This window comes from Mustela lutreola, chromosome 10 (assembly GCF_030435805.1).
Source record: "Mustela lutreola isolate mMusLut2 chromosome 10, mMusLut2.pri, whole genome shotgun sequence".
NCBI classification, from domain to species: Eukaryota; Metazoa; Chordata; class Mammalia; order Carnivora; family Mustelidae; genus Mustela; species Mustela lutreola.
This window is the reverse complement of record NC_081299.1, coordinates 2,076,791-2,090,549: the sequence shown is the minus strand read 5'-3', so window position 1 is coordinate 2,090,549 and position 13,759 is coordinate 2,076,791. Positions and strand designations below refer to the sequence as shown.

At 66.0% G+C, this 13,759-nt stretch overlaps 1 protein-coding gene across 4 annotated transcripts in view; it reads right to left on the bottom strand.

Annotated features, from left to right (window-relative positions):
• Positions 1-1,492: 1,492 nt before the first annotated feature.
• The window catches only part of TP73 (tumor protein p73), a 60,090-nt gene continuing 47,823 nt past the window's right edge, over positions 1,493-13,759 (bottom strand). For all 4 annotated transcript variants that reach the window (XM_059138441.1, XM_059138440.1, XM_059138439.1 and 1 more), the window contains exons 5-14: positions 8,219-8,405; positions 7,929-8,044; positions 6,380-6,489; positions 5,871-6,013; positions 5,522-5,610; positions 4,897-5,021; positions 4,368-4,516; positions 3,941-4,079; positions 3,586-3,679; positions 1,493-2,536 (exon numbers count right to left, since the gene is read on the bottom strand). In XM_059138441.1, coding sequence (XP_058994424.1) covers positions 2,198-2,536; positions 3,586-3,679; positions 3,941-4,079; positions 4,368-4,516; positions 4,897-5,021; positions 5,522-5,610; positions 5,871-6,013; positions 6,380-6,489; positions 7,929-8,044; positions 8,219-8,405 — 1,491 coding nt within the window. In that variant the 3' untranslated portion in view covers positions 1,493-2,197. The remainder of the gene's footprint in view (positions 2,537-3,585; positions 3,680-3,940; positions 4,080-4,367; positions 4,517-4,896; positions 5,022-5,521; positions 5,611-5,870; positions 6,014-6,379; positions 6,490-7,928; positions 8,045-8,218; positions 8,406-13,759) is intronic.

Sequence of the window (13,759 nt, the reverse complement as noted above, 5' to 3'; positions counted from 1 at the left end):
GGGTGTGGCCACAGGAGCACTTGCCAGACCCCAGCCCAGCCTTGACGCCCAAGGCAAGAGCACGACAGTGTATTTCTTTCCCGGTCTCGCGGTTGTGGGGAGGCGTGACATGAGAAAGCGTTGGCAGGGCAGCCACACACAGCCCCCAGCAGCCCTGAGTCCGCGGCCCGTGACCGTGGTCCTCTAGTGCAGTGCGCACCTCCCTGGGGAGACGGCAGAGCCCCATGGGCACAGGGCCCCCCTGGGCTAGGGAGCAGAGTCTGCTGCACGTTGGAACAAGCAGGTTCTGTTGCCCTGGTTGGCCCCGGCCGAGGGTCCGAGCCTCCTGGTGCGCGGACAGCCCTGGAAGCTGGTCCCTCGAGGGCACGGTGCGGGGCGGGGGTGGACGGCATCACACCAGACGCAGCCGCTCACATCCGCACAAACGATGCTGTCGGTCCGTGTAGACTGGCCACAGGAACGGACACGGCTTTCCAAGGCGAAGTCCTGGTCTGGAGGTGGCCCCCAGGGTGGGCTTGGGGTGGGGCTGGCCCGGTTCTCTTCTGGGGCTCCCTTCCCCTGCTGGGCGGGCTCTGAACCACCACGCAGCAAGGAACACACCCCTCCTCCCAGGGCGGACCCGAGGGAGGGGAGCTGGCGCTTTCCCACCACTCCTGGTCCCGTGTGGAGCGGACGGAGCTGGAATCCCGGACGCCCGTGAACACGCGGCCTGAAGAGGAAGGCGCCTCCCGCGGGGCTCAGGGCAGCAAGAACACACCTAAAGGGAGCGAGGGCTGCGCGTCCACTTGCCACCGTGGGGCGTCGGCGGGGACCCGCGGGGGGAGGGGCTCACCCATGTTCTGCAGGCGCGGCAGGGGCGGCTGAGCTTGGGAACAGCCACACACGGCTTTTCTCCCGCCTGCTGGAACAAGGCGGCATCTCTGTGGCCGCATGTCCTTCCGCGGACACGGTGCTCGGTCTGTCATGTGCTGGCCACAAAGGCTCATGAGGTTCCTTGCAAATGAAAATAGCCCCACACGGCCCCCAGCCCCCAGTCTGCTGCCCCCGGGGGTCCTCGTGAAGGCCTACAGCCCCACTGCCTGCCTCAGGACCACCCCTAGGAGGACAGGAGGGCCCTCCCCAATCGGGGCTTCCTCGAGCCCCACAAGGGGTGCACCTTCCTGCCGACTGCTCCCTCCGCCTGGGAACGGTTCTCCCCGCGGCCCTGAGAAAGGTGACCCACTGCCCTGCCCCCCGTTTGCCAGGGCGGCCAACAGAGCGGAGCTGTCCCATGTGGAGAGCTTCGCAGCCACACGGCAGGTGGACCCAGCCCACCCCTCCGCCGCCCCACCGCCCCGTCCAGCGTCGGAGCGAGAAGCTACCCTCGCCTGGCTCGCCCTCTGTTCTAGCACAGCTTGTTTGTACGGACCTGGGGAGCCAGGAATGTGGGGTGAACTTTGCAGGCAATATTAAGGATGAAAGCAAAAAATAAAATGAAAGCTGACCCACCAAGTACAAAGAGAATCATTTTATCAAATATGGACAATTTCTAGTAGTCCGACGAGCATGCTGTCCGCCGAAGGGAGGCGGCTGTGGCCAGTGGTGTTGGCGTGGGTGTTGGCTGGTGGCCACTGACCAGAAGTGTCCTTGCCTCCCGGGAGGGGCCGTGGCAAACGCACTGGCCCCTGGGCCCCTCCAGTTCCAGGGAGGTTCTGGTTTTCCTCTTTGGGCAGGAGGTGGAAGGTAGCTGGTTTGAAGAGTGAGGGACAGACTGACCCTCCAGTCCGGCAGAGGGACCCAGCCTTGGGCAGAGACAGGGTCTGAAGCATCGACCCAAAATAAACACGTTTTAGATACAATCCTGGAGCCACTCAAAAGACATCGAAAAATACTTTGGCAGTCCGTCAGCAGAGGCGCTCCTCGTGTCCGGAAGGATCCCCCTGGGAAGCCGCGGAGCCCTAAAGAGGACGAGGCCCATGGTGGGTGACGCCGGCCCTCGGGAGCACCCAGGGCACAGGTCCCGGCCCTGGCACGTCACGCCCGCTGTGCAGGGTGCTGCGAGGTGGGCCTCGCCTTTTCCTGCGGGCCCCGCCTCCACAGGCGGTCTTGGACAAAAGCAAGAGGAGACCAAGCCAGGCTTCCCGGGCAGTCCAGGCCAGGGCCGCCGCCCGCCCTGCACTGTGCCCTCGGCGCCCGCTCTCCTGTGGAGCCCTGCTCCTCAGTGAATCTCGCTCTCCGTGAACTCCTCTTTGATGGATTGTTTTCGGGACTTGCAGTCTGGGAGGTCAAAGCCGAAGTCGGCCCACTCATCCGGCCCCGCGCCCCCGCCCGGGCCCCCGCGGTTGGGGATGGTGATGGTGTGGCGCACGCGGAAGTGCACGGCCTCCATGACCCGCTGCCTCTGCAGCTCCCCGGAGCTGCCGATGGAGATGGTGGAGGCATTGCTGCTGGAGCGGATCAGCTGCTGGGCGCCGCAGTCGTGGCTCTGCTTCAGGTCCTGCAGGCCCCTCCAGATGGTCATGCGGTACTGGTCCGGGATCTTCAGGGCGCCGAGGTCCTGCGGGAGCCGCGGGCCACTGTTAATGGCCCCGGCTCAGGAGCCCCTCGCCCCCCAGCAGTGGACTGCGCCGGGCAGAAACGGCGCAGCCAGCGCCACACGCACGAGGCCCTGGCTGTCCGTACCCGTAACCCCGGAGAGCTGAGAAGGGGCATGTGCGTATAGGGGTGACGTCGCTCCTGGGCTCCTGGGTTCTGTGGACCGGCTGAGCCCCTCCACAGCAGGCCCTGTAAGGGCCAGAGCAGACCACCCAGCCCCTGCGCCCTCCCCGCCAAGCCGGGTATCGGAACTAGCCCGGGCAGGAATGGGTGGGCATGGGAGGGGGAGGGCTTTCACCCAAGCTACTGGCCCGCAGCCCTGGGTGGGGCTCCGAGCCCCTGCTGGCCGGAAGCCCCCTGGGATCTGAGGCTCCCAAGGCTTGAGCTTCCCTTGGCTAACCACACGTTAGAGCTCAAGACAGCCCTAGGCTGCGAGCAAGTGGCGTCTTTCACAGTTCAGGAGGGACTCCCTTGCATTCCCAGTGTTCTTGTCCGACCCAGAGGTCGGCCATGGTCCTTTGCTTCTAGCCCGGCACCGTCTGAACCCAGGACCCACCGTGGTTGTGGGCACACAGCAAGGACTGTCTTGCTTTCTGTGGGCCTCAGTTTCTCCCCGTGTAAGTGGCACTCAGCTGCACCAGCTCCGAGACCCTTCTGGCTTTGGCAACTCTCTGTGCTTTGGGAACAGCCTGTCCCCCAAATCATAGGCAGCTGGGCCGTTGCCTATGAGGGCGGCTTCGCAGCCACACGAGCCACGCCCTGCCAGGGGCCCGGGGAGGGAGAGTGGGGGCCCCATCCAGCCCCCGCCTCAAAGGCTGACTCACTAGGAAGCCAGACGTGAGAGAGGAGGTCGGGCTTGGTCTCAGAAGAAGTGTTTTCCTGGATTTCCCCGCCTCCCCTCCCCTGGTGAGAGCAGGAAACCGGGCGCTGGGAGCAAGCAGAGGACAGCCGGGCCCTGGGCAGGGCGCCGGGCTCCGGCCTGCGGGCTCCGGCCTGCGCGCGGGCTCCTACCTCGACGGTGAGGTTCTGCAGGTGGTAGACGCTCTGCAGGCCCTGTGACGTGAAGTACTCGATGCAGTTCGGACACCCCAGTCCCGTCAGGAAGCTGCGGGGAGAAGGCCGTGTGGACCGGCTCTAACTTGCAAGTACACGCTCGGCTGTGTGGCCTGGCGCCCCCCTGCCCTCGGCCGCCCCACGAGCCCCTGGGTTTCATGCTCTCTCCCAAGCACCTGTTGGGCGCTCCCTCCCGGGCCCTCCCCGGCCGCTGTCTGGGCTCGAGCTGGCGCAGCGGATGGGCATGAGGACAGGCAGGAGGGGGGGCTGAGGTCAGTGGCTCCGTGGCAGGACCCGGCAGCAGCCCACGTACCTGACCAGACTGGGGTCAGCGTGGTAGGGGGGTGGTGGGGTGCAGTGGGACCCCGAGACCATGGACTGGGCACTGTGGCTGCCGTTCATCTCGCCGCCGGCCGGCAGGGTGTGGCCGTGGTTGGTGAGGATCCCGGGGCCTAGGCAGGTGGCAGTGGGGACTGTCAGGGCCCGTCGGGTCGGGCCTCCCTGGCTCTGCACGGCTGGGAAGAGCGCACAGTATGGACCTCCCCGTTGCGGGGAACGGACAGAGGGACTGTCCCGGCTGTGCCTCCCGCCCGTGGACAGCAGCTGCCGGTGCGAGGCAGCCACCCACGGCCCCGAGCTGGGTGGCCCTGTCCGCAGCCGGACCCTCGCTCTGTGCCTTCCCAGCGCGCTCCGGGCCCTACCCTGCCCGAGCCACGCACCCACTCGCCCCAGGTGCTCACCCATGGGCCCCAGGTTGGGTCCGGCCGCTGAGCCGTGCGGGGGCGGCTGGCCCACCAGCTGGTTGACGGAGGGCAGCTTGTTGACGCCCCCGTGCGCTTTGCTCATGGGTGACAGGACAGGCCCGTAGGGCGCTGGCTGCAGGTGGCTCCTGCTCAGACAGCGACGGCGCCTGGTCATTTCCCCGCGATGGGTGCTGGGCGCCCCCTCCTCACCCGCGTTCCCACCCAGACCTGGGCTGGACGGCCCCCACCTGCCCTCCAGAGTAGCGAGGGGAGAGCCGGCCCTGCCGCGGGAACCAGCCTGTGGGGCTGCCGTGCTGAGCCCCCTCCCCACCGCCTCCCAGTCAGTGGACACTTAGGAGGCCCCCGTGGGAGGCCCAGACAGCGTGGTGCACAGAAGGCTCCCTGGAGCAGGGGGCACCAGGTGGGGGCCCCGGGGTATGAGGGTGTGCAGGGTGGGAGGGTGGGCTTGTCGCCCTTCCTGCCCCGTCAGCAGGGCGGGGGCGGGGTGGGGGCGGGGCGCACTCACGGCCGCTGCAGGAGCTGCTGCTGCTGCTGCCGGTACGCGTCCACCAGCTGCTGCGGCACCAGCTCCATCAGCTCCAGGCTCTCCTTCACCTTCATCAGGATCTCGAAGTTCTCCCGGCCCCGCACCTGAGCACAGACGGGGACCCTCGGCACAGGTGCCTGCGGGGTCGCGGGGGCCTTTCACAGAGCCCCCTAGCGTGCTGCGGCCCGGGAAGCCCCTGTTCCCCAGGAGCAGGTCTGCAGCCCGGTGAGTGCCCACCGTGGCCCCCTCCCCGTCCCCGGGGCTCTGCACACTCAGGGTGCCGGGCGGGCACGCACCAGAGAGGGAGCTGGGAGAACCCGGGGCCTATTGTGGAATCAGCGTCACATCACAGAAGAACCGTCCCGGCAGAGCTCGTGTTGCTCTGACCCACGCGGCGGCCATTTAAAGTGGGGTCACAGATACCGTGCTCCCTGACGCACTGTCCCCTGGAGGGGTCTGCGCCCCCCACCCCCTGTCAGCAGGACTTCTCATGTGTGGGGAGGGTAGCCCGCAGAGTCGCTGCCTCGGAGCTGCTTCCCCGGGCGCCCCGTCCACTGCCTGCAGAGCCCCGGGTCTCAGCCCTGAGGACGCCAGGGCCACTCACGTGCATGTGGTACACGTCCTCGTCTCCCTGCCTCCTCTTCTTCACGTTGGGGCCCAGGGCAGGGACGGCAGGGGGGCTCTGTTTGAAGGCTGCGAGGGAGGCAGGCCACACGCAGGTCAGGCCCGCAGGATACCCGCCCCCCGGTGCGAGCTGACCCTCACGTGCATGGGACCGTGGACGGGCCCCGAGACCAGGAACCCATTCAAGAGGGGCCGACCCAGGGTGGGGTCGTGCCGGATGGAGCAGGAGCCAGGGCACCCTGTGGCTCGCACCCCGAGGCTGTCCCGCTCTGTCTGACAGCCGGGGCGGCCCCCGCGCCCGCGCCCCCACGCCCCCGGCCGGGCCTCACCGCGCTTGCCGGCGGCGCCGTTCTTGGCGGCGCTCTCGCTCAGGGCCTGCTGCTCCCGGAAGTGGTCCTCGTCAGCCTTGCGGTCTCGGCCAGGACAGGCGCAGATGCGGCCCTCGAAGGACCGGCGGCCCAGCACCTGTCCACTGGTGGGGGGCCGGGGGGGGGCACAGCCAGGACCATGAGCCTCGGGGGCCTGCCTCCAGCCCTGCCAGCCTTGCTCACCCTCCCCGGCCACCTCATCCAGGGGGCTCTCGATGAGCCGGTGAGGGGACGCCTGAGCTCCCGGCCGCTCTGGGACACCAGGTCCCCTGCCGTCCTCCCGAAGCCCAGCTCCTGCTCAGGGAGCCCTTGTGGCCCGGGGTGGGGCTGGGGGGGGTCCGCCCCTCCTTAAACTCACCTCCAGGGCCAGCGCCATCCCTTACCATGCCCTGGATTCAGGTGCAGCCCCCAACAGCACTGCCCCAAGCCCCCGCTCCAGCCGCCCTCGCCCACGTGCCCAGCAGACTCACTCCCGGGTCTCCAGCGTGATGATGATGAGGATGGGCCGCCGGTTCATGCCCCCCACACAGCTGCTGTTGCACATGAAGTTGTACAGGATGGTCGTGAATTCTGTCCCCACCTGCACACAAGAGCAGGACGGGGGGCCAAGGCCGGGCTGTCGGCGTGCAGGCCCCAGACCACACCAGCGGGGGCTCCTGGGCTGGGTCCTGACTGGGGTGGCACGGGGTGGAGGCGGTCCCTGCCCTGTGGTCCTCTGCCCACCCTCCCGCCTGCATCGACCTCCTGTCCTACCTCCGTCTGCCCCCCACTCATCCACCCACCCGTCCACCGTCTGTCCACCCACCCGTCCAACCCACTCACCTGCACGCACTCGTCCACCGCCGTCCGTCCGTCCGTCTGTCCAAATTATCCACTCCCACCCTCCGCCCACCTACTCATCCACCATCCAGACCATCTGTGCATCCCCCCACCCGTCCATCCGTACAGTGCACAGAGCGCCATGCGCCACGCAGGCTCCCGGCACAGAGCCCTGTGGTCTGGTTGCTCCAGCATCTCCCATAACACAGACTAGAGGTCAAGCCCTGGAGGCTGGGTGTGGGCAGCAGGTGCACAGGTTTCTGTGGGCACAAGTGTGTGTTCTGCTTGCTGTGGCTCTCCTGGGCAGAAGGGAGCACAGCCCTGCTCTGGCAGAGGGACGGACCAGAGCCATCCGAGTGGACCCCCATCTCCAGCTCTTGCACCGTTTCCCAGGGAGTTGCAGACAGCCGAGGCATGTAGCCAGGACTTTTGACCCCTGGGCATCCCAGGACCACAAAATGGGCAGTTGTCATGGTCTCCCTGGGTCAGAAGAGAAAACTCAGCCGCTGGGTCGGCAAACCTGGCCTTTCACGGAACTGCTGGCACACGGCAGCCACCAGGGGGCGGGAGAGCCCCGCTATCCTGGGGGCTCCGGCCCAAGGGAGCGGGGACGGCGGGTGGGGGCCCTGGGGGGTCGGATTGGCCAGTACAGGGATGAGGTTTGAGCGCGGTCTGGGGGCCAGAGCCAGGCAGAAGAACGGTGGGGGCTCCTGGTGCCCACTCACCCTGGGGAACACGGAGCACAGGCCGGAGGGCTGCGACCCAGCCCCTCCCCCATCCTACCCTCCCCCCCCACTTGACTCCACCGCCAGCTTTTCACTGCAGCCGGACCCTCACAGGAGCCCCCAAACCTGCTGCTGCCTTCAGGTCACAGCAGAGCCCCGGGGCAGGGGTGGGGGGCTCTCCACCCCACCCACCTCCCACGATGGCCTCACCCCTCCCCTCCAGACCCTGCCTGCACCCTACCCATCTCTCTCCCACAGCCAGAGAGGGCCCGAGGGGGCCCCACCTAGACCTGCGCACGAGTGGTCAGAAATGGGTACTGGGTGCCGGGGTGGTGAGTGAGGGCAAGGAACCGCTCCCCGGCAGGACTGGAGACGCTGGGGCCACTGGGCAGGCTGACGGAGGAGACGGAGGGGACGTGACTACTCTGACCGCCGGGCCCCCGCCCCTGTGCCGGCTGCAGGGGCCCCGGCCTACCTGCGGGGGCTCGTAAGGAACCATGACGCTCTGTCTGCCCGTGACGGGGTCGTCCACGTACTGGGAGAGGCTGTTGCCCTCCACGCGGATGAGGTGGCTGGCCGGAGCAGACTGTCCTGCCGGGAGGGGACAGCGCTTCAGAGGGGTGCCCGGCTGGGGTCTGGGGAGAAGAAACGGGGAGCCCGCACTGCCCGCCACTGCTGCCTCCAGCCAGGGGGCGAGGCCAGCCCTCCCCTGGTCCGGGTGCCCGGCGCATCCCAGCCGCTGGGCACCGGGGCTGGAGGTCTCACCCTCGTTGAAGTCCCGTCCGAGCTCATGGTTGGGGCAGCGCTTCACGACCTCGGTCACGTGCTCCGCCTTCTTGTAGACTGGCATGGCGCGGATGATGGTGCCCGGGGGCGGCGGGCTGGACACCTTGATCTGGATGGGGCAGGTCTTGGCGATCTGGCAGTAGAGCTTCTTCAGCAGCGGGGAGTACTGGTGGGGGTGGGGGGCAGGGTTCAGGCCCAGCCCCAGCTCAGCGCCCCCAGTCCACAGCCCCGACCCCGGCCCTCCGACCACCCGCTGGCCCCTTCGCTGAATGCCTCCAGCCATCCTTCCTCCAAGTGCCTCCTCCGGGCACCTCTCACCCACTTGCTGGCACCTGGCCGGCTGGGGCGCAGGGAGCGCAGTGGGGCTTCCTGTCTGGATCTCTCTGGCTGGAGAGGTTAGCACCACTACGTCCCTCTTAGGGGTGAGGATGGTAAAGGCCGGGAAGCGAGGAGCTGCTGGAGAGTGGGGACTGGGAGGCGGGTCTGCTTTGCCAAGCCCGGCTCTCCCCACGGTCAACCTTCAGCCCCCAGACCGCAGGGGTTTGAAGGAGGGAATCTGCAGCATTACATTTTTTAAAAACCCAGAGTTAGGCTTTTCTGGCATTTTGATGAAAAACGTGTGTGAGACAGGCTGGGTGCCCCTGTGCCCCGAAGCTTCAGGAAGGAACTGCCTAGAGCAGCGTGTCAGCGGTTGAGCTCTGCAGCTCAGCAGGGGCCACTGGTGTGGGGGCCTCTGACCTCAAAGCTCCAGTCCTTGCCACTTGGGACCCTTTTCCAGGGAGGAGCAGCGTCCAGGGGACCACATCCCCCACCTGAGACCCTGGCCAGCTCTCGTGAGTTCAAAGGTGACCCTGATGGTGGTCACAGGGTGCCCACGGGTTTCCAAGCAGACTGGCTTCTAGGGACCCATCCAGGCTCCTCATGCCTCCTTCCCGGAGGCACGTGCTCCTATCCTGACTCGCAGGACACTTCCTGTTCCTGCCCCTTCATCCCCGCGCCCCCCACAAAGCTCCAGCGACCCTGAGTTGCCCATCACACCCCACCGCAGTACAGCCAGGGAAAGTGTACTGAACCAGCAGACAGTGCTGCACAGAGGCTTCCGGCTGGGGTCTGCCACCACCATGTCCTGCATTGCAGATGACTGGGACCACAGACCGGGGCTTAGAGTTTACAGCGGGACCTGTACCCACCACGGTGTAGTCCGGGCAACACAGGCCGGGTGCCGGAGCTGCTGGGCAGAGGCAGGGCTGGTCTAAGCCCCCAAGGAAGCTGGGGGCCCTGACACCCTCGATCCTGCAAAGGTAAGACCCCCACTGGCCACCAGAGCTCCCTCTCCGGTCATCAAGGGACACTGTGGCCCCTCAGGGACTCATACCCTTAGCAACTCCCAAGTATACAAAAGACAAGGGGTGGCAAACGCAGGGCAATGAGGCTGACCCACAGCCTGAGACCTGGGGAACTCCAGGGCCCTCAAAGCCCTGGGCCCCACAGTGGGAGCCATCCCTCCCCTGACGAGTTGGCCAAGGCTCCCTCCCAGAAACACTCACCCACCCCCAGAGTGGAGTCCAAGGGGACACGGGGGGACACGTGGGCTGAGGTCTCCCTAATGGCATCCTTGGGGTGCTGGGCCCTGTTCAACTTTCCTGTGGTGCTGAATTCAGTACGTGCCCTTCCCGCCCCCATCACGGATGGGAACTGGATGCCCCTGGTGCCCCACTCACCGGGGTCCCCCGAGCCCAGTGCAGCCTGCCACCCCATATCTGAATACCTGAGACCCCACCTCTGGGAGGAAGCAGAGTCCCCAGACCTATTTCAAATGCAGGAAAGAGTGATTCCACACAGCCCTGTGAGGGGGAGGGGGAGGCACGGCTGGGAAAGCGGAAAACAGGGCTGCCTAAGGGTGGGCTTGGGGGGCCACAAGAGGAGTGGGGGGCCGCCTGATTGTTGTTGTGGGGGTCAGCCCTGCTTCCCAGGGGTGCCCACTGACCTCTAGTATCCCCATCACTCCCCAAAGCACCAGGATGGGCCATAAGCTTGGCACCCTGCCCAAAAACTGTGCCCAGAACAGCCCAGCTCAGCCCAAAGCAACACCAGGTGCCAGTCAGTTCACACCAGCTCTGGTCCATCCCCAAGCGAAGCTTCAGAACGGGTCCCTGACCCTCACACAACGTTCAGGTAGTGTCAGGCAGGGAACTGCCTGGCAAGCATCGTGGAGGCAGGAGAGCACTCACCCAGGGGACCTTCCTGGAGAAGGAGGGCCCCACAGGCAACCCCGAGCCTCAGCTGGATGGCAGGGACCTTCCTGAGCACGACGGATGACACAGTGAAGCCCGCAAGTGCTGTGGGGGGCTCCTGCCTGCCAGGCCCTTCGACTCTCTAGGGAAGATGGGCTGAGCACTCCTTCCAGCTGCAGAAGGATCCAGACTTACTGGAGGCACCTGGAGACCACGTGGCCTGGTACTGGCCGGACTCAGCTAGTGGCCAGTGGGTCCGAGCCCTTCTGAGGCAGCTGTGGATTCCCGGGGGCATCCCTGTCCCCTGCAGGGTCAGCAGGGACCCCAGCAGGGCCCACGGAGGTGTCCCGTGAGGGGTGACCTGGGGCTGCAGGGGGCATACAGAGGACCCTCAGAGAGGGTCCTGCTTCATCCCTGAGTGGGGGCTGAGTGGGCAGACGCGCTGAGGAAAGGCCTGGCCTGGGAGGGAGACAGGTCATAGTCACAGGTGAGCAGCGGGAGAATGGCCTTTGAGGTCCCGCTCTCGTGCTTGGCCGCTGGGACGCTGTAAACCGGTGGACCAACCTCCCCAGGCTTTGGTGGGGCGTTGACTGACCATGCGTAATACCCATGGACTCCTCTGTGCCCTGATCATTGCCACGGGAGAGGGTCCCTGGCCCCTCTGCGAGCAGTTCTGAGAGTGCCCCCAGGGGCGTGCAGACCCTGCAGTCCCCTCCCCGGAGCGACCACCCAGCGGCCCCCGTCAGTCAGTCGCCGACCTCCTGCTCCCTGCGCAGCTGCCCCAAAGGGGTCTGTAGACCCCACAAGGGTCAGGAGACTTGGCTCCCCGGCCAGCAAGGATGGAGCAGGACTCCAGGCGCAGCCCCGGGCTCCGAGCCCCCCTCTCGAGGTCCTGCAGCCCAGTGGGGCGTGGGTGCCCCAGGGGTGTTCTTCGTGTCAAGACTCTGGAGGCGGAGGTTTCCCGGGAAGACGGCGAGACCCGGGGCGGCGCGGGTGGGCAGGGGACGGGCGCGCCAGGGTCGCCCCGCCCCGGGGAGGAGCCGCCGGGAGCTGTCCGCGGTACCGACGCCGGAGCCGCTGGGCGAGGAGAGAGCGCGCGGCTTCTTCCTCTGTGTACCGGGCAAGGCCACCCCCGGCCTTGGGCCTGGCCCCACTCCCACAGGGGTGTCCCCAGTCCCGGTCCTGTCCCGCCATCCCCAGCTGGCTGCTGATATGTCCTTGGGCACGTGCACAGACCAGCCCCATCTCTGCAGGGGGTTGAGCCCAAGAGTATAGAGTTTCCCTATACCCTGAGCGTGTGGCTGGGCTACAGGGGCAGAAGGGGGCCGTGGGATGGCCAGACCTGGGGTAGGGCCAGGTGCGGGCCTGTAGGAGATGAAAGCCTTCTCAGATAACCAGGTCTGTGTTGAAGAGGGTGTGAGCCCCCGCCCCTGACAGCTCCATCTCGCGTCCCCCGGTAGCTCCTGGGCCCCAGGCACTGGACAGGTGGGGAGGAAGACTCTTGGGTCCCATCTATTCTACAGAAAAGGTCACGTAAAGACACTTCCTTTCCCGCCCTCCCTCTCGCCTCTCCTTCCCTAGAACCGCTAGATGGATGTGTTTCAACAGATTCTGAGCTGATAAAATCTTATTTATCTTCGGCTGTTGACACAGAGCCGTCTGGACTCGCCTGCCCCGGGATGTGCGTATTCCTCTGCGCCTGCAGGAAATGGTCTGCCCGAATGCTGGTGTGTGCCCACCCCTGTCCTCCCCCACGCGGGCCCTCCCCCTCCTTCCCCCCGTCAGAGTCCGCGATGGCCCAGTCTGGCTAGGAGCCCGGGGCCTGGCGGGGCTGGCGTGGGGGTTGCGGGTGGCAGGCGCGGGCAGCTCTGTGGCGTTAATTTCCTCGCGCCCGCTCCCGGCAGCTGGGTGCCCGGCACGGGCAGGTTTGGGCAGGGGAGAGCAGAGAGGTGATAATAAGTTGTCTGTCATTTTCCAGGGACGTGTAGCGTCTTGCAAACCGCAAATACCGTTAACCAGCTTGGGCGAATCTGTTACAACAGATTCTGGAAGATGGGGCCTGCGGTGGGGGGGAGCTTTTATTTTTTTTTTAATTATTTTTTTATATAGTCCACTTTTATCTGCTTCCCATGCGTGCCTGGGAGTGTGCAGAGCACATTTCTGTCCTCTCTCTGGCTACAGGCTCCTTTGAGGACCTGCTCAAGGCCACAGACCCATCTCTCCCTAGAGAAGCTCTGTGGGTTCATAGGGCAACCCTCGAGATCCACAGGGAGCCTAGGCCCACAGCCCCATTGACAGACCTCCTGGGTCCCCTTCTTTCCAGGTAAGGAGGGGCCTCACGAGCTACATTGCTGCACCCCGTCCTGTGTTCTCTCCCATCGCACGGAGCGGGGAGCACAGGGTGGGCTCTGATACATGTAAAGGAGGCCTGCACAGGACAACGGGGAAGCGGCCAGCCTGGTAACAATCACCCCAGCCCACTTCAGAGCCCCCAGGGTCAGGAAGCAATGAGAGTCTGGGCACAAGGAAAACCACAGCCAACACCCCACCTTGGCCTCAGGCCTGCTGGTTTGAGGCTCCGGGGAGCCGACCCACAGCCAATGCCAGCAGACGTGTCTGATGAAGAAGGCTGCCATGATCCCTCAAGAGCTCCTGGCTCAGCGAGGGGACAGATGCATCTGCCGACAGACTGGACAGCGGGGGCTCCTCTCACTGGGAGCCCAGAGGATAAACTGGAGGCAGAAACAAGGCTTTGCAGGTACCGAGTGACCCTGACCACTGTCCAGGGGTGTCCCCAGAAGCTGTTACCTGGAGAGGTGGGTGTGGTGCTGGCGGGGACACCCCTCGGGAGCCAGGTAGCCTGTCCCACCACATCCTAGACCCAGGTCCCACACAAGAGGGCAGGAGCCTGGGACTCTCGGGATCTGGAGGTACCGTGCCCCGGGAAATGGAGAGAGCCAGGAGAGAGGTGCGTGGACACCAGACCAGGTCTGCCATGCAGAGGGACACCCTCCAGTGGCTTCCGTCCTGGGCTAAGATCAGGGTGGGCAGCTGTGTGCCTGGAGCTGAGCCGGGAGAGAGGTGCGTGGACACCAGACCAGGTCTGCCGTGCAGAGGGCAAGAAGGCCCGGGAGGACAGCAGGTCAGGAGGGAAGCCCCCCTGCCCCCGCCTGGGCATTGAGAGACGCAGTGGGCACAGAGGGCATGGGAGGGCCCCGGGGTTCTGGGGACCCTGTGTGGGCTGCAGGAGAGACCGGCAGACAGTGAGCACTGAGACAGGGTGTCT